Source organism: Eumetopias jubatus, unplaced genomic scaffold (genome assembly GCF_037043125.1).
Source record: "Eumetopias jubatus isolate StellerSeaLion01/CBP00866 unplaced genomic scaffold, mEumJub1_p1.0 scaffold_1, whole genome shotgun sequence".
NCBI lineage: Eukaryota > Metazoa > Chordata > Mammalia > Carnivora > Otariidae > Eumetopias > Eumetopias jubatus.
The window spans coordinates 119,047,657-119,067,298 of record NW_028274807.1 but is presented as its reverse complement, the minus strand read 5'-3'; the positions used below and the strand labels follow the sequence as shown (position 1 = coordinate 119,067,298).

Below are 19,642 nucleotides of genomic sequence, written 5' to 3'. Positions count from 1 at the left end.
TGGGATCGAGTCCCACATCGGGCTCCCTGCTTGGCAGAGAGCCTGCTTCTCCCTCTGCCTGCCGCTCCCCCTGCTTGTGCTCTCTCGCTATGACAAAAAAAAAAATAAGTAAAATCTTTAAAAAATAAAAAAAAAAGCTATCATTTTATAATCTCTGAAAGTTAATGACTCTAGGCAGTGTTCATCAGTGACTGCTAATATCACAAAAAGAGAGACAGACATTAGTGCCTCTTTGTGGAACTACACACTATCAGTGAAATGTTCTTGCCAGCATATCAAACCTGAATCTAGCCAAGCCTCTAGATCTGACTGCCAATATACAGAAAGTACAGAGAGGACAAAGAACATGTTAAGTGACGTCATGGAGATAGATTTAGCGTAATCCCTAATTGTGGAAAATCCTACTCTAACTACCAGATTTCTTGGGTATAGGGAATCTATAGGTTAAAAGAAACAAGTAATGTATGGACCTTGGATATGAACAAACTGTAGAAAAGTGTTCATGATAAAGTTTGGGAGAGTTTGAACACAAACTGGATAATGATAATTTTTAAAAAGTTATATATAGTTATATATATTGAAATAGTTACAGATAAAATTATAAGACGTCTGGAAATTGCTTTAAGATAATGCAGGAATGGGATGGGAGGAGTGAGTAGAGGTATGGCTGAAACAAGAATAGCCTCGCATTGATGATTACTAAAGCTAGGTGATAGGTGCATGGGGGTTCAATAGATATACCGTTCTCTTTACTTTTGTATGTGTTATTAAATTTCCATGATAAAAAGTCTTTAAAAATAACTATTAGATTTCTGATTTTTGTCCAACAAACTCCTCTTGATTTCTAAACATTTTTCTTGGAAAATTTTAAACCTCTCTTTGTACATATATATTTTTTGCCTTCTACTTGCCTAAATAAAAAAAATTCATGTACATCTGATTTCTGCAAATAAAAATATTTTCAGTGTAGTTACATTGTTTCTCCTTTAATAATATAAAAATCTATAAACCTTCAGTCACTAACTTTTTAAAAAATAAGTTCAGATTTTTACAAATATAAGATTTACTTTAAAACAAGATCACTTGTGCCTTCTTGTGGTATGTCTTATCTATTTCAGCTAAATGTGTCTTAGGTTAGGTAGTGAGATGTTATTTTTGATTATACATTGGATTTTAAATGTTTTACTTTTTATTCTCTTTTCCTAAATCTACAAGCTAATCAAACTAATTCAACCCCTTTGAGATCTTAATTTTTGTATTACCTGTACTTTTTGTTTCCCGGGTAAAAATCTGTTTATAGCTTTCTATTCAGTATACAACCAATATTAAGCCTCTGAAGATTGATAGTTGGCTACTTATAAAGTATCTTAACCTTAAATACTAAGTTGACTTTTTTGGTTTGGTTTTTTTTTTTTTTTAACAGCTTAGCTGTTTATTTACCTCACTGACTTGGATGCTCATTATCATCTCATGAATGCAACTGTATTTTTACTTTAGGTACTTGCTACAACCAAGAGACAATGGAAACAAGTCATCTAAAACTGATGATCTGGGATCTCTTCGATTAAATATATGTTATACAGAAGACTATGTGCTTCCTTCAGAGTACTATGGTCCTTTGAAAACGTTGCTGCTAAAATCACCAGATGTTCAGGTACTTTAAAAATCTTAAGGGTATGATTTAATGTGAAATGGCTAAAATAATCCTATAAATGATGTGGAAAAGATTTGAGTATCAAGTTTTATTAAAATAGTCAATATATATACATATATATATTCAGTTTATCTGAGCCACAGTACTGATTCCAGGACATGCTTGAAATTTCATCTCTGAGAAAAGTTTTAGAAAATTAAATTTTTTTTTTTAAGATTTTATTTATTTATTTGAGAGGGAGAAACAGCATGAGAGGGGAGAGGGTCAGAGGGAGAAGCAGGCTCCCTGCTGAGCCGGGAACCTGATGTGGGACTCGATCCCAGGACTCCGGGACCACAACCTGAGCCGAAGGCAGTCGCTTAACCAACTGAGCCACCCAGGCACCCTAGAAAATTAAGTATTATTCTGTACAACGGTAATAGTCAATAAATATGCTTGAATTACTTACATAGGCTAGTGATAGGGCATTTAGTCGTGTTTCCTTGATTTTGTGCTTGTTTTCTGCCTTTCTATATTCTAGCCGATATCTGCCTCAGCTGCTTACATTTTGGGTGAAATTTGTCGAGATAAAAATGATGCTGTTTTGCCCCTTGTACGACTGCTGCTGCACCATGATAAACTTGTTCCTTTTGCCACTGCAGTGGCTGAATTAGACTTGAAGGATACACAGTAAGAGTTATATTAAAATGTTAATTATGTGTGTTGAAATTGGATTTTAGTTTGCCAAATTTTTTGTAATTTCACTTCTTTTGTATTGACCAGCCTTACTGGATGGGAGTCTGAAAAGAACACTTAGCAAGAAATAAGAGGCAGTTCTTTAAGTTAGCAAACGGTATCCACCAACAGCAACATTAACAGTTAATGAAGGATTTTTTTATTCAGTGTCAAAATTTCCTGTTACTAATCTTGGCGGCTTCTTGTAATTATTCACATGTCAAGATAAAATGCCAGGTCAGAAGTCCGGTTTTTTTCCTCCTTACCTATTATGTATCACCCCTGTATACATATGTGTGACATTATGAAAAGCAGTCAGGTGGCTTCCCAGTCCTGTCATAGCACTGTCTCATATACACACACATTCCACTTTTGTAGTTCATTAATATTGTTTGCTTTTTTTTTTTTTAAGTTCTTACTATTTTTGGTAAATCGTTTTGGTAAGTTTGAAAAGCCTAATGGCAGCAGAGGTAGAGGTCAGTGATTCATCAGTCTTATATAACACCCAGTGCTCCATCCCCCCACCCTCTCCCCTCTAGCAACCCTCAAGTTTGTTTCCTGTGATTAAGAGTCTTTTATGGTTTGTCTCCCTCTCTGATTTTGCCTCGTTTTTTCCCCTCTCTTCCGCTATGATCCTCTGTTTTGTTTACTAAATTCTACATATGAGTGAGATCATAATGATAATTGTCTTTCTCTTATTTTGCTTAGCATAATACCCTCTAGTTCCATCCACGTTATTGCAAATGGCACGATTTCATTCTTTCTGATGACTGAGTCGTATTCCATTGTACATATATATACCACATCTTTATCCATTCACCTGTCGATGGACATCTGGGCTCTTTCCATAGTTTGGCTGTTGTGGACATTGCTGCTATAAACATCGGGGTGCATGTGCCCCTTCTTTTCACTACATTTGTATCTTTGGAGTAAATACCCAGTAGTGTAATTGCTGCATCATAGGGTAGCTGTATTTTTAACTTTTTGAGGAACCTCCATACTGTTTTCCAGAGTGGCTGCACCAGCTTGCATTCCTACCAACAGTGTAGGAGGGTTCCCCTTTCTCCGCATCCATGCCAGCATCTGTCGTTTCCTGACTTGTTAATTTTAGCCATTCTGACTGGTGTGAGGTGGTATCTCGCTGTGGTTTTGATTTGTATTTCCCTGATACCAAGTGATGTTGAGCACTTTTTCATGTGTCTGTTGGCCCTCTATGTCTTCTTTGGGGAATGTCTGTTCATGTCTTGGCAGCAAGCTTTTTAAATGGATGGTAAAAATTACTAAAATTGTATATATAGCCAAAGTCATATATCTCATGCTATTGATTTCACAGCATTTGTGTTACTGCTCTTGGTTTCACCTTATTTCTGTTTGTATTTCAGAGATGCAAACACAATTTTTAGAGGAAATTCTTTGGCTACCCGATGTCTGGATGAGATGATGAAAATAGTGGGAAGGCACTACCTGAAAGTCACATTAAAACCTATTCTAGATGAGGTATGGGCTATACCTCTGATAATTGAAGTCTCTGTGGCCTCTCTTTCATCAAGTGACCTAGTGACAGGGATCATATACCCGTTCGTGTACTACTGAAAGAATAAGGCTGAGCCCTTCAGAAGTACCTTTCCATCAGTGGATTGTTACTTGAAGGCTACATTGAGTATAATCTACATGATTATTTTTTTTTGTTACTGGATTTCTTTCTTTTTGTTGTTGTTGTTACTAGATTTTGGTTTTAGCTAGAGTTTCAAATATATTAGAAGTGAATTTTGACAGTTCTTTTGCAGTATTGTATATATTATCTCTGGATGGGGGTTATAAACATTATGGTTTTAATTTTTATAATTGTATTATCAGAAAAATAATAGTTATTTTCCTTCTGCCAAATTATTTAGAAAAGCGAATTAAATGAAAAATTAATCTCTCTTCAGATATGTGAATCCTCAAAATCCTGTGAAATTGATCCTATTAGATTGAAAGAGGGAGATAATGTAGAAAATAATAAGGTAAGTCCTTGTTATCTTTATAACTGCATTAAAATGGGCCTTCTCCCAAACATAATCTTCCATAGTGCTATGTGGAAGGATGTAGTGCTTCTTATTCTTTACTTGATGCCCACACTATTAGTATTTCCTATGTCTAGTTTTTAGAATGTTGCTTTGTCGTGGAGTTTCACTTTATTTTTGTTCCTGATTATCTCTCTTTGGCTCTAGTAACAATAGTGGAATAAGGCTGTATCTAGTTGCAGTCTAGACCCTTTGGGGTCAGACTGACCAGGCTAAGTGGCACAATGACTTGGTCAACCAACATTTTAGTTGTCTCTGGGAAAACAATGATTATGTTAGAGTCACAGGTTTTCATTGCACTAAATAAAATTGCCACAGTGTCCGTGTGCCTGCATGTCCAAGTTATTTCCCTGATTTCCCTTTGGATGATTTTATTCTGTTGCTTCTTGTAAAGTTTATTCCATACATTTACCAGTTATATTTAGCTAATCTCAATCAAATCTGTTAAATGAGGTCAAGTTGTAAATTGTCCTTTAACTGAGTGAGTTTAGAGAAGGGAAGCAGAGCTTTAGTATAATAGATAGTAACTGCCTAATCTCATTTTCACTGCATTGTTTTCCGTAAAGGCTATGGAAAATGTGTAAAAGTTAAAATCCTGATGTTTACCTTGTTAAATTCTACAGGAGAATCTACGCTACTATGTAGACAAGTTATTCAGTACAATTGTAAAATCAAGTATGAGCTGCCCCACTGTAATGTGTGATACCTTTTATTCTCTAAGGCAAATGGCTACTCAAAGATTTCCTAGTAAGTGCCTTATTTTACTAAAAAACATGCCATTTCTTTTTCTGTGTTTGTTGTTTTTTTAATAGATTTACTGTGGATTTGGCTTATGTGAAATGTTTTAGGTTTATAGATACAGTCTTCTTTGCAAAATAATTATAGCTTTTTTATGAAACATCTGGTTTAATTTCCTTACAATCTCAAAACATATTATTTCAATATGACAACTTATTACAAAGAGCGAATCAAAAATCATTATTTTTAAGAAAGGCAAACATTTAGAACTGTAACATAAGTAAACATTTATACTCAGTACTTAGGAGATTGTTAAATGTAATAAACAAAAACGCCTTTGTTATCTGTACCTTCGTGCATTTATTTATTTATTTGCATTTAAATAATGAGAATTTTTAGTTCAATACAACTGACTAGATTTGACAGTTTGAGAATGCTAAGGTTTTGGTGGTGGGACATTTTTACAGAAATGGGTTTGAGACCTTAGAAACATCTCTGTTGCAATAGACATAGAATTTTGAGGTACATATATCAGTCAATGCATGCTTTAATCTGGTAGAATAGCTATGTCAAGGCTTTGTTTAGAAACGTATCATAAAAAATAAGAGTTGCTATCTCTGATTGTCAATATTTAGAATTATTCTAATTATATGCATCTCTGATAAGTAAATAAACTTGCTATAGCTGTCTTTCCAGATCTGTCTATTGTAATGGGAAGAGGGAGGAGGTAAGGTAGCTACTTAAATTATCTTACCCAGCTGTGTGAGATTCTTAAGTGAGACATCTGTAACCATCTGAAGACATTTTGCTACTTTATCTTGTTCTTGTGTGTGTGTGTGTGTCTGTGTGTATGTGCACACACACACACGGTGTGTGCATTAATCTGCGCCTCCACTACATTTACCCAGTGCTAAAGTCGTAGGGCTGAGTTTTCTAACTAATGTGTATAAATTCAGGCGTAGATACCTTTGCTAATTCTACTAAAGACATAAACAATCACCTTCAAATAAGTATACTAAATCTAGTCTTTACAGCACAAGTAAAGGGAGCAGAGACATTAACATATGGCAAGATGAACTGCTCACTGAAATTATATATATTTTTTATTATTTTTTTTTAAGATTTTATTTATTCATTTGACAGAGAGATAGCACAAGTAGGCAGAGCAGCAGGAGAGGGAGAGGGAGAAGTAGGCTCCCCACTGAGCAGGGAGCCCGATGTGGGGCTCGATCCCAGGACCCCGGGATAATGACCCGAGCCGAAGGCAGATGCCTAACGACTGAACCACCCAGGCGCCCCAGAAGTTATATTTTTAAATAGTTAAATCATGACAAGCACATTGAGTATTTAGTGAATGAACACACGGTGCTAGCCTGCATCATCTCCTACTCCTCCTGCTCTCATGCTCACGCCACCACATAAGGCATGAGGTACTGCTCCCCTTAGGTAAATAATGAAACTGAGGTTTAGAAACGTTATATAACTCACTCAAGGTCCAAGACATGGCCAGCAGACAAGGAGGGTCTCCAACCTGGATTTGGCCTATTCCAAAAGCATATTGCTAGTCATTGTACTCTGTACTACCCAGTGATCTTGGCTTTAAAAAATACGTTTAATTCTGTTTATAGAAATTATCTGGAACATATTACGGCTTTTTATAAATGCAAATGTGTCACCTTTACTTTTTTTGTTGGCTTAAATATTAATATGTTTTCATATCCTCAGTAGACTACAGTAGTGACAGTTTTGTTGTCATAAAATATTTTCATATTTTCTCATTTGTTCTTCTGTTACCCTGGGAAGATGAGTAGAGAGTAGGGAGGAGACAGTGAGTGGGCAGCAGCAAGTATTATTGAAGAACTACAAGTTAAATGACTTGCCCATGACTACCTGTTGAGTGACTTATAAGAGTTTAAACGCAAACCAAATCCAAACTTTTTCCCCTCACTGCCTGCTTCCCTGTCATGACTGTTGGGTTAAGTATTCATTCCAGTTTGAAACAAAAGCTGTAGGTGAATGAATGACAAAAACCGCAAGTTGTCTTCAGTTCATCTTCATTTTTATATGGAATATTGATTGCTTTTTTAAAAAAGATTCCTACCAGTTGTTTTTATTGCATTGTCTTTGATATTATCAAGACTTTTGAGGGGAAAATTGAAACAATATTCTAAAACTGAAAATAATCTATCCTAGTCTTAAAGGATTCAGTATTACCACTAGGTGGTACTAGATACTACTTTTATTTTTGTTGGAATTTAAGAAGTCTTCCTTGCAGATGAGGAAAGCAGTCTTTTTCCAAATTAAAATATTCCTGAAAACCTGGTAGCTTTGCCTTTCTTTTTTTTTAATTTTTATATTATTCCTTTCTTTTAGTCATAGGATTTTTTCCTTTAATTTAGTCATAACCATTACTATCATTTCATCAACTCAGTCCCCACTAGACAAATTATATTGATCTCCTCTTAAGTTTACATGTTTTTTCAATATCTTTTTATTTTGTCATCTTTGTTTTTTAATTCAGTGTTTTTATGCATGACATTTCACCATTTTTTTCCTGCAGATGACCCTCATGTTCAGTATTCTGCAGTGAGCAGCTTTGTATTTCTTCGTTTCTTTGCTGTAGCCGTAGTATCACCTCATACTTTTCATTTGCGACCTCATCATCCAGTAAGTGTTGTTCTTCTCAAAGCTTTATTCCATTTTTACTGAAATTTAAAAAAGATAAAATAACAAGCCAGTTTCACTTGACTTTTTTCTTATAACTGGTACTTAAATTTACTGGACATTTTCCTTGGCCATTTCGGTCTTTCAGAGAAAGCTGAAATTCATTCCAATTTTTGTTGCTGTTAAAAGGTACTGGGCAAGAGTAATTAATAAAATGTTGATAGTTGTTGAAGCTTGATGATAGGTGTGAAGAGGGTCCATTATATCCACCCTCCACTGTTTTGTGTGTGTGTGTGTGTGAACTTCCATAGGGTTGTTTTTGTTTTTTCATGAGTTAGAGGTCTAGTTTAATCTCACAGGTATTTTTAAATCTCACAGAAATTTGAAGAGGCTCATTTCTGAAAGGTGTAGAAACTTTGATTGGAACGTAATTTGTTTGGTAGCTCCACATTTTTTACTTTTTATTCACCTGATACTATAAATATATGAGATTTAAAACTTTAAAGATGTTCTGAAGTCCTATTCAGTTATTTATATCTGAATCTATACTGCATAGATACACGTTTTTAACATTTTAAAACTCCTTATTTTTGCTCTTTCTTTCCTTCTCATATGGAGTATATTTGCTGATTCTTTAACCTTTTATGTTCCAGATATTTTATAATCTTATGGAATTGCTTTCATTGCTGACTGGTGTAACATATAATGGTAATAGCCAACATATACTTAGGACTTTGTAGTAGACCTTGTTCCAAGTACTTTGTGTTTTAACTTACTTGGTCCTCCCTGTGAGGTAAATTCTGTTATCATCCCCTTTTGCAGATAAGAGTATCACAATTCAGCAATTTCTCCACGGTCACACAACTGATCGAATATGATTTGATCTCACTCAGTTTGAACTGGTTAAACTGGAATGCTGTCTCCTTCAGTCTTCCCAATCTTTGAGCTCACCCCTCTTCTTTCCTGCCTCTTAGGCAGTAAGGTGTTCAAACACCTGTAGTGTTCATCACTGTGCCCAGTGCTAGAGATGCAGTGATGAGGGAGACACTCTGCCCTTACGAAACTTATATGGGGTAGAGAAGACACATGAGTTTTAGAGTTAAAACTGGGCTTTGAAGGCCACTCCTCTTCACAGCTGCATGACGTTGCCCACTCATTTCACTTTGACAACTGAATAGAACCATGCTACTCTTGCAGCAACACACCCTTTCTTGCCAAAGGACAAATAGTCTGTGAATAGCTGCAGCAGAGAGTGGGCCAGTTGTCCTTTTGATCACAGGATTATCCTTTCTTAATGGCTGTGTTACTGAAGCTGTGCAGAATTCTGGGTCTGAAAAAGCTTAGTAGCAGCATTCTGGATATAAACAGAACTCCTACCTCTGAGCTTGTGACCCTGCCTTGTATTCAGACTTGGATTTGCATATTTCTATAACAGATGTTGCAATAAAGTCCTTCTAGCCACAGACTTCGTATTTTATGTCACTTTTCCAATCAGTATGCTAGAAGGACTGGTTCATACTGTGTCATATAACTTTTGTTCGCTTTTAAGTGTAAACTTACCCCTCTTTTTAAGAACTTTTCATTCCAATTGGGAAAATGGGACAAATATGTAAGATACATCATCTAAAACTAGTACCTGATTTTTACCAAGTTAATGCATACTGTGGAAGTTAAGAGCAAGAAGTAGTCCCAGGAACCTGGGAATGATGGGATTGTCAAGACCAGTATTGAAAGTTAGAGTGGTTTGGGAGGGGAACCAGTTAATGGTTGGATTTCACATTTAGAAGTTCTTTGAATTTTGAGAAACCAGTTTTAGTAGAGTACAAAAAAAATCAGATTTCAGAAGATTAAAAAATAAATAGGTAAATGTAGTTTTTACCCAGGAAATATATCAAAATTGAGCTTGCCCTGTTGCTAATAAAAGACATAGGCAAATTCAAACATGTACATACACACATGAATGATTTTTTTTAAATGCTAATTTTTAAATATGGGTTATGTTAACATTGACATGGTAGACTACTCTTTTGAGAAGTTTCATGGTTGGGGGGAAAAAAGGACTGAACCATTTGTCTCATCGTACCCCTCATTCTCTCACTGATAGCTCCTTTCAAGACTCAGCCAAGGCAGACTTCTCTGTCTAGTCTGGGTTACGTTCGTCTCTTACATACACCTGTAGCATCCTGTGGCTCTCTCTGTCTTGACATTTGTCATACTGTTTTATAGTCATCTGTTTACAGTCTCTGAATGTGGACTGTCAATACCTAAGAGCAAGGGTTGGATCTTTTTCAAGTTTGTGTATCCCGAGTACGTACGCAGTTTCTAGGACTAGTAGACACTTGGTGAATGTTTGGTAAGGGAACAATAGTAGCTCAGAGAGGGAGCTGGTTAAATGATGAGTCTTCTCCAAAATGGGAAAATCTGTATGTGGTTTAAACAGAGGAGAAGAAACCAACAGAAAGGGAGAAAAGTGAAGAGAGGAGAGGGCTTGCTAATAACCAGATCAGAATCCTGGAGGATTCAGATTGTCTTGAAAAAATGATGGGTGTAAACCTTAGGAAAAGAGTAATTCCTCCTTTGAGATATGGGAAACCGTATGAAGTTGTTTTGTGTTTTATAGATCAAAAGTAGTCAAATAATAGTATTTCATATGGTTCAACCTAATATAAGGAAAAAAGAATAAGATATGTTGTTTTGAGGTGAGAGATTCAACATTTCAGTTGAATTTAATGAATGTTATAAGGCATCTACTAGATGCCCGTGCCAGGCTGTGTGCTAGGTACCAGATGTCTAAGATACTGGACATGCATAAAAACTTAGGATGGCAGATGGTAGCAGGGGAATCATTTAGAACCGCTTGTATGTAGAGTATACCAGGGAATCAATAGTAGCTAAATGATATGATTGTCACATAGTAGTGAGGGTCATGTTGATGTAAACAAGGATCTGATGTGCAGAAATTGTATAAATATGCTTTGCTTTTTTTTTTTTTTAGTTCAGGGAAATCATAACCTACAACAGTCATTCTAAAACCACATTTGAACAGGGAAGTCTTGGTGAAATTCAGTTCAAATTCAGTTTATTAGCCATTGTTAAGAATCTTACGTTCTTCAAAGGCAGAGAATTATAGGGACCTTTTATACATATGATGGAATCCTGGATGTTCTAGCTGAAATATTTCTGAATAACCTTAATTAAGGTGTGTAACTATTTCATAAATATATCATAATGACCATATCCCAGATACTCCTTTTTTTCCAGATTGCCTTACATCCTGGTTCTTTCTTCTTCACATTCACTGTTATTTTCAGTGTGGGGATCCTAAGAATGTAACCAAAAACTAAACTAAAGCAATTTCTGTATCTAAGTTTTCTTAAGTCTGTGTTTTGGTGGAAGATTGTGTTTATTTGAATCTCCAAAATACATTCTATAGGTGATAGGAGAATTGATCATACAGATAATATGGATTGGTGGAAACTCATTGGGTTATGTACCTTTAAAATCTGTTCAATTCACTGTATGTAAATTATACCTCAATTTTAAAAAAGAAGGGGAGGAGGGAGCAAGGACTCATCGGGGGAATTGTTTAATCCATTTTATTTATATTTAGGTTTTTTTTGATAGGCAGGCCTGAAAAATACCTTGGATAACAGACCCAAATAGTTACCTTCTGCTAAGATCCTACATGAAACAGATAACTTCTCATTTCTGAAGTTTAGTTAGGTCTTCACTTCCATGATGAAAACGATTGATTGTACAAGCTGTATCAGTTATTGAATAGGCTTATAGGTGGGTTGAGTACAGAAAATCTGGAAACTGCCATTTTAAGTTACAAGGTAGAAAAAGTAGATGTGATTGACATTTCAAAAGTGAATACAATTTGTTAGGTAATTCAAGCTGCCATACTGTACAAAACACCATATATAGCATAATTAAAGTATGGCTTTCAGAAGTAACAAATTATTGAATACAATTACTTTGGGAGGAATTATAAATGACATCTGGCTTCTTTAGTCTCTTAATTCCTTAGTCTAGTGAGTTGTGCCCATTGTAAACTAGAGTTTAACTGCACCAGTGGTTTGAATGAACATTTTTGAATCACTGCATTAAAGCAATGTAGCCTATTCACTCTATTCTGCCTCTTACACAAATTCTGTTTCTTAAAAACTTAACAGGAGTTTTGTGTCTTTTTTATATTCTTTAGGATCCACAGACAATTAGAACATTAACCCTCATCTCAAAAACCATTCAAACTTTGGGAAGCTGGGGGAGTCTCTCCAAAAGCAAGGTAAGTCTTTATATCTTTTGCTTTGTATTCACACTTCTAAGTCTTGTTATACCTTATGATCCCTTCTCTCTCACTTATTCCCTTCCAAATTAAAAACAAAGCCTAACCAAAAATACACATATACAGATGCAGTAGCCATCTTTTAGATAGCCATTGTGTCTTCGTCACCTGTTAATGAAGTTTTATTTAAACTAATATATCTAATTAAAGACATTTGCAAAAAAATATAGTCAATCTTCTAATTCTTTTGTTTTGGAAGATATAGTTGCTTTTCATTTTAAAATGCAATTTACATTAACATGTAATGGGATTATTATTTTTAAGTGAATTAGTAAACGTTTAAATTTGTAAAAAAAATAATAAACTAATATGTCTAAGCAGAGGAGAGAGTCTAGTGAACAGATGCAAGAACCTTCTATGAATCTGTTTGTGCCATAATCATCTAACAGTTGTTGAAAGAAATCCCACTCCAAATCCTATAAGTCTCTGGAAATATATGATTGAATCCTTTAAGGCCTTAATCCTCAGCTTAGAAATGCAGTTCATTATATTATTAGTTCTCTATTTAACATATATAAACTCTGTGTGATTTTTTTTTCCTAGTCAAGTTTCAAAGAGACGTTCATGTGTGAATTTTTCAAAATGTTTCAAGAAGAAGGATATATTATAGCAGTTAAAAAGGTATGATTGTTTTACTCTGGAAATGCTAACATTTCTTATCATATAGATTGGGGAAATGTTAGCATTTCATGTTATTCCTAGAAGTCAACCCCAGTTTAAAAAAATAATGTTTAAACTGTACATCAAATGTAAAGAGGCTGTCTTTTCCTTCCTTTCTTCTCCCTTACAAAACTATGAGATTTTTCACTGTGGAAATACCTAAACGTTTAACAACAGCTGCTATTTCCACTGTCTTAGTAACACAAATGACAAATAGCTAGAGTTAGGGTTTCTTAACAGCAACACTATGGACAATTGGGTCAGATAATTCTTGATTGTGAGGGGCTGCCTTGTGCATTGTAGGATGTTTAGCAGCATTCTTGGCCTCTACCAATTAGATGCCAGTAGGATGCTTCTAGTTTGACAACCAAAAATGTCTGTTAACGTTGCCAGGTGTTCCCTGAGGAACAAAATTGTTTCTGATTGAGAACCTCTGGTCTGGGGCAGGGGGCAGTAAAGTCTTAGTATGGTGCCTGATATATAGTGGGTACTTGTCATAGTAAAAAAATACATGAATTATTAAACAGTTTATAAACGATACAAGCTTATGGTAGTAACCTGAGGAAAGTTACTATAAATTAAAATGTATTGTAAATGTACAAAAGACTACAGTATACAATATCCTAACATAAGGCCTATAACGTACAAAAATTGCTGTACTTAGAAATCAAGAATGTTTTGAAAGAATCTTTAATTTCTTGAGTCTTTAGTTCTGAATCATTCTAAACAAAATGTAGCTTTATTGTAAAACCCTAAAATTTGTAAAGTTACTTTGAAGTACATCTAAATTTGGCTTGAAGAAAGTACTGTATTTATCATGATTCTGATTTAATGAATCAAAATTAGTAAGGCCAAATTTTAAAGATTTTATTCAATTTCTGTAGCATGATTGATTCACAGTTGACTGCCAAGAGTGTATTTTATTGAAGTATATGTCTGTACTTTTTTGTGTGTGTGCGCTTAGAATTCTCACAGGGATTCAGTAAATGAAAATGATGATTTAAAAAAAATAAAGCCAGTTGGAATTTTTTTCATCTAGAATAGTGCAAGTTCAACCAAAATCTTTTTAGGCAACCACTGAAGGCTTTTGAGGAGAAAGACTTTGAAAAGAATATGCAAAGGAGGGGCAGCTGGGTGGCTCAGTCTGTTAAGCCTCTGCCTTCAGCTCAGGACATGATTCCAGAGTCCTGGGATTGAGCCCCGCATTGGGCTCCCTGCTCGGCGGGCAGCCTGCATCTCCCTCTCCCAGTCCCCCTGCTTGTGTTCCCTCTCTCACTGTCAAATAAATAAAATCTTAAAAAAAAAAAAAAATAGGCAAAGGAAAAGCTGCTCTTTTATTTGTAGGACACTGTTGAAACATTTGTGGGAGAGTGTAGGCAGACTTTTGTTGGCAAGATTATGATGTATTGTCTTTTATTTTAGGGTTGTTTTGCCATTTTTTATGACCTAGGCTATGGTAGCAGCTGATTTTTTTTCCCCCTGATATAATCAGAATGTGTAGAGTTGATAATGTCAGTGCAGCAAATATTTAAGCGTGCCAGGAGTTGAGCCTGTTCCTGATCTGTCCTGTGTCACCTACTCACATTCTCATGGGCTATCTCCTGTTTCAGATGTGGATCTAGACTCCTAAACTAGGATAGGATATTTTGCCCTAACCTAAGAGTTTTCTTTATTATTTACTAGCTAAGTCTGGATATGTGCATTGCTAGAAATTGCAAAAGCCTCTGAGGCCCAGTTTCTCATTTTGTACTAGTGTACTATTCCCACAGATTTTAGGAAGGGCAGCATGGATAGTTCTATTAACAGAGTGGCCATATAATTTACTGTCCAAACCTGGACACTTTAAAGAGTGAAAATGAGGGGCGCTTGGGTGTCTCAGTTGGTTAAGCGTCTGCCTTTGGCTCAGGTCATGATCCCGGGGTCCTGGGATCGAGCCCCGCATCGGGCTCCCTGCTCAGCAGGAAGCCTGCTTCTCCCTCTCCCACTACCCCTGCTTGTGTTCCCTCTCTTGCTGTGTCTCTGTCTGTCAAATAAATAAATAAAATCTTTAAAAAAAAAAAAAGTGAAAATGAGTACTGTTGATAATGTTGGGACCACAGCTGTAGACAGGGATGGCCCTGAGCAAATTGGGACCTCTATTCACCCTCCCCGTAGTTCATCTTAATTATTGTGTTTTCTCTCACTTTATATAATTGTATTTGTCCCATACATAGTTCCTTATAAATATAGCAAATAATAAATGTAATAATTATAAATAAATAGTATTTTTCAAGTAAATCAGTGCCTTCAGGCAAATACTAAAAAATATTCAAGTATGTCTCTTACCCTCCATTAGTGGATGGTCCATCTATAACAAATGAAGATGTGATAGGACATTTGTTTAGTTCCCTTGTATATATTTTTTTAAGATTTTTATTTATTTGAAAGAGAGAAAGAGTACGCAAGAGAGAGTCAGGGGAAGGGCAGAGGAAGAGGAGAGAATCTTAAGCAGGAGCTCTACCTCATAACCCTGAGATCATGACCTGAGCCAGAATCAAGAGTCGATGCTTAACCGACTGAGCCACCCAGGTGCCCCATTTTTTTTTATTAACATATAATGTATTATTTGTTTCAGGGGTACATACAGGTCTGTGATTCATCAGTTTTACACAATTCACAGCACTCACATTGGTACATACCCTCCCCAGTGTCCCATCATCCAGCCACCCCATCCCTCCCACCCCCCTCCACTCCAGCTACTCTCAGTTTGTTTCCTGAGATGAGTCTTTTATGGTTTGTCTCCCTCTCTGGTTTCATCTTGTTTCATTTTTCCCTCCCTTCCCCTGTGATCCTCTACCTTGTTTCTTCAAATTCCACATATCAGTGAGATCATATGATAATTTTCTTTCTGTGATTGACTTATTTTGCTTAGCATAATAGTTCCATCCACATCATTCTATTTAGTTCCGTTATATACCTGTTCTGTATCACCACATATAATGCAAAAGAAGCTCTGTTCTTGCTCCTTCATTTACCAAGATTTCCTTCTTACGTGCTAGAAGTAAACATTGGAAAAAATTATAAGTGTGGCTTCTAGTGGGCAATCTTAAGCCAATCTTGAGAGAATATGACTCCCCACGAATTCTACTTTAGATTAGGTGCTTGTGCCTCAGTGTCATGAATGTACTTTTTTTTTTTTTAGTCCCAAGTGGGACAACATAGAAAAGTATAAAGGAAAAAGCAAGGACTAGACAAAGAGGTAGCTCATTTATGGGACAAAATAGAATTCCTCTCTAAGAACAAGAATTGTTCCTTGAAATACTAATTTCTCTTTCCTGTGAAGAGACAGCCACATGCCAGGAAGCTCTTGACCAGTCAAGGTAGCATATTGATGAAGCTAACTGCTCTTCTCAAGAGTGGCTTGCCATTGCTAGAGATGGGTACTCCAAACTTTCTTGAGCCACCACATTCCCATTCTCCCTGGGAAGTTGATAAAACGGTGATTAGATTTCCACGTTATTCCAGAGAACCCAATTACATTTCATTCATAATTGTGGAATACTATCTCTCAGGGCTACAGTCAGTTATACATAATAGAATTCAGCAAGATTTTTTCTGTAAAGGGCCAATGAGTAAATATTTTAGGCTTTGCTGGCCATATAAGGGCTCTGTCCCATATTCTTCTTTGTTTTGGTAGCCCTTTAAAAAATACAAAAACTTCTTAACTCAGAGGCCTTACAAAAAACAGGCTGCAGGTTGAATTTGACCACTGAACCATAATTTGGTGATCCTGACATATGATACAGGTTCACAATCCTAGATCTAAAATCTTTGGGACCAGAAATATTTCAGAATTCAGTTTTTCAGAGTTTTAAAAGATAATAGGTCTGTGCTATGTATTATACCCCCATGGAACCTAAGGTAGCACCCCATAATCAAATACATTATAGAACACAATGTATGAATATTCACATTACGTAAGATAAATACAGACTATAAATAACCTCTGGTAGTTCAGATTAAGTTGTGCCCCCAAATGAGTTTACTGTAAATCAAAAAACAAAAACAACTCTTTTTATTCAGAGCTTTATAGATTTCAGAATGTAGTTTAAGGATTGTAGCTTGATCTGTTTTTATAGGGAAACATATTATGGGTTTTAAGTAACTTGAGAATAAACTCTTTAGAACACCTATCCAATGTGTAACTTAGGACTTCCTCTACAATTGAATATGTGTTTTGCCTTATAAGGTACAATTATGTATATTCCTTAAAGAAGAACTTTACAATATTATCAGTGATATTTAAGATAAACTGAATTTTTGACGTATGTTATCATAAAGTGTAATTTTTGCCCATTTCCTTATTTAGTTCTTGGATGAAATTTCATCTACTGAAACTAAAGAATCCAGTGGTACGAGTGAGCCTGTGCACCTGAAAGAAGGGTAATGTAATGAATTTAGAGATTAAAGTCATGTGTCAGTATAGATGTTATGTGGTACAAAAAGCATGGGTCTGGAAGTGAGGAAATCTGGGTTTTGTTCTGTTAGAACTGCTTAAGTAACATCTGTCGGGTAAGTCACACTGTCGTATAAACTTTATGCCACATGGGCGTGATTCTTTGTTCATGTAGTCCTAGAGTAGTTTCGTAAATACAATGAGATTATGGATATTAGAGTACTTTGAAAAAGTAATAGCACTTTTCAGTCTTGAAGTAGTGTTATCATTGGAAGTTAAAGGGGAACTTCAGTTAAAGTTTGGCCCTTTTAGTTCTGAATAGCACAATTATAAATATTAAATTAATTTAAAGACTTTATTCCCTTAATATGGCCAAAATAAATGCAGAAGTTACAGATGACAAAGATATTTTCATATACTTAATATGATCTTACACAGCCTTTCATGTCATTTAAAGTTAAAGAACAGTTTTTGTCTTAGATGAACTATTTTAATATTTGTAACTAAATTTTCCTATCTGTTGTTTTGGCAGTGAGATGTATAAAAGAGCTCAGGGAAGAACTCGGATCGGGAAAAAGAATTTCAAGAAACGGTGGTTCTGCTTAACAAGCAGAGAGCTCACCTACCACAAACAGCCAGGTAGTTGTGTTTATGCTTTATTTTGGGGCCTTTTCCTGGTTCTCTCAGTGAAGATACTTTTTTTGCTTACTTAATATAACTCTGGCAAACCTTTTCAGTAATATTACTGCAGTGTATAGTTTCTCACAGTGATGCACACACATTAAGGATGCGATAAATATTGGACAAGTGTCACCATGTGAATTCAATTTTTTTCCTCACACATGCTCTGTTTTCGAAAAAATCCCCGGTAAATTCGTTATCCAGAACTTGGAAGTTTCTTTTAACTCTCAGAGCCAAATTGGTAAGAATCAGTATCTAATAAATGAAAGTATTTCAGTGGTTTGCTGGATAGCATCAGCTAAAAATTTCCAGTCATACCATAGATTGTGATTCCTCCTACAGTTATCAGATTCATTCTAGACTGTTGGCCAAGCTAACTTCAATATGGAAATTTTAAAGATTTACCTAATGATTTAATGAGATTGCACAGTGGGCTGTTTGGATAAAGAAAGCCATCTTTCTACAGTGTGGTTTGAGCGATTCAGAAAGGCAGTTTGTCCCTGAGTGGACTGACACGGTGCTTAAAATTCCATTTTTTAAGTTCATTCCTTTGGGGTAAGGCATGATCCACAGAAGGCCATTAGCTCCTTCTGGTATCTTAGCAAGAACAACTTAATAACTAAATCATGGATCACATTTAGTAGAATCCCCTTTATTCGGGATGATCAGGATACAAAGATGTTCACTTAAAGCAAGAATCATTTAAAAACAGACAAAAAGGTACATACATATCTTAAATATATATATATATTTGTTTACCAGATTTTTTGATAGAGAATCAAGATCTTTTCTTTGAATATGGATCTATAGATTGGATTTCCCCTTTGTCTTTCTTGTGCAAATATACCCATAATGCATCAGTTTTCTGGTTGATTTCTCCAAAGTGAATCTAGAACTTAAATACTTGAAAAAGCAATCCAAGTACAGAATCCTATTAGATTTCATGATAGTCACCCCTACTCTTTTATAGGTGTCTCACCCCCCATATAAATCAACTTTATTTATATGGGTGTGGATCTCCTTTTTTGAAGCTTCTCAAAGCACTCACCTGATTTTCAAATAAACAGTAAACCTCTTAATAGGGAGCACTTATTTTGTCACTTTACATATATTTAAGTAAATTATTATAACATGGAAAAATCGCATAAATAGGTTTGGGAACAACCCAGCGGAGTTGATAAACAAAACAGCCTAACCAATGGAAACAGAAGGTTGCAGTCTTAACAGTTAGTAGCCTAGTTAACCACAAGCATTCAGCATCCCATGAGCATCATTTGTTATGTTTTACAGTGTACATGGAGAGCCTCAGTTAATACATTAGCTCTGTTAGGTAAAGATCTGTTAGGAGAGCTGCTGTAAATTCTGAAATGATAGCAAACACCAGCCATTGGGTGCTTTCAAGAGAATGTAGATTCAACTAAGTAGAATGCTTCAGTGGAGATTTTTGAAGAGTAGAGTGATAAGAAAAATTGTTTCATAATTCCTTATTATGGCTCTACCAAAATGATTACATATAGCCAAATGTATTAGTAAGATATAAGAAACCAAAGTCATTTTATTTTTAGGCACCCAGATAATTTGTTATGGCAGTGTTTTAGAAGTTATAGCTTATGTTGAATACTATATAAATGCTCTCACATATATAGCAACTTTAAAAAAGTAGCTGTCATAATATGCTAGTT

At 35.4% G+C, this 19,642-nt stretch overlaps 1 protein-coding gene across 2 annotated transcripts in view; it reads left to right on the top strand.

The window, feature by feature from the left end:
• RASA2 (RAS p21 protein activator 2) overlaps positions 1–19,642 on the top strand; it is a 121,934-nt gene that overhangs the window by 81,405 nt on the left and 20,887 nt on the right. The window contains exons 10-19 of one of the 2 annotated variants that reach the window (XM_028099244.2): positions 1,498–1,654; positions 2,175–2,323; positions 3,751–3,865; positions 4,300–4,374; positions 5,058–5,181; positions 7,733–7,839; positions 12,041–12,124; positions 12,728–12,805; positions 17,193–17,266; positions 17,812–17,918. In XM_028099244.2, coding sequence (XP_027955045.1) covers positions 1,498–1,654; positions 2,175–2,323; positions 3,751–3,865; positions 4,300–4,374; positions 5,058–5,181; positions 7,733–7,839; positions 12,041–12,124; positions 12,728–12,805; positions 17,193–17,266; positions 17,812–17,918 — 1,070 coding nt within the window. Of the gene's footprint in view, positions 1–1,497; positions 1,655–2,174; positions 2,324–3,750; positions 3,866–4,299; positions 4,375–5,057; positions 5,182–7,732; positions 7,840–12,040; positions 12,125–12,727; positions 12,806–17,192; positions 17,267–17,811; positions 17,922–19,642 lie in introns of both variants that reach the window. The other variant, XM_028099243.2, reaches the window with a different exon arrangement.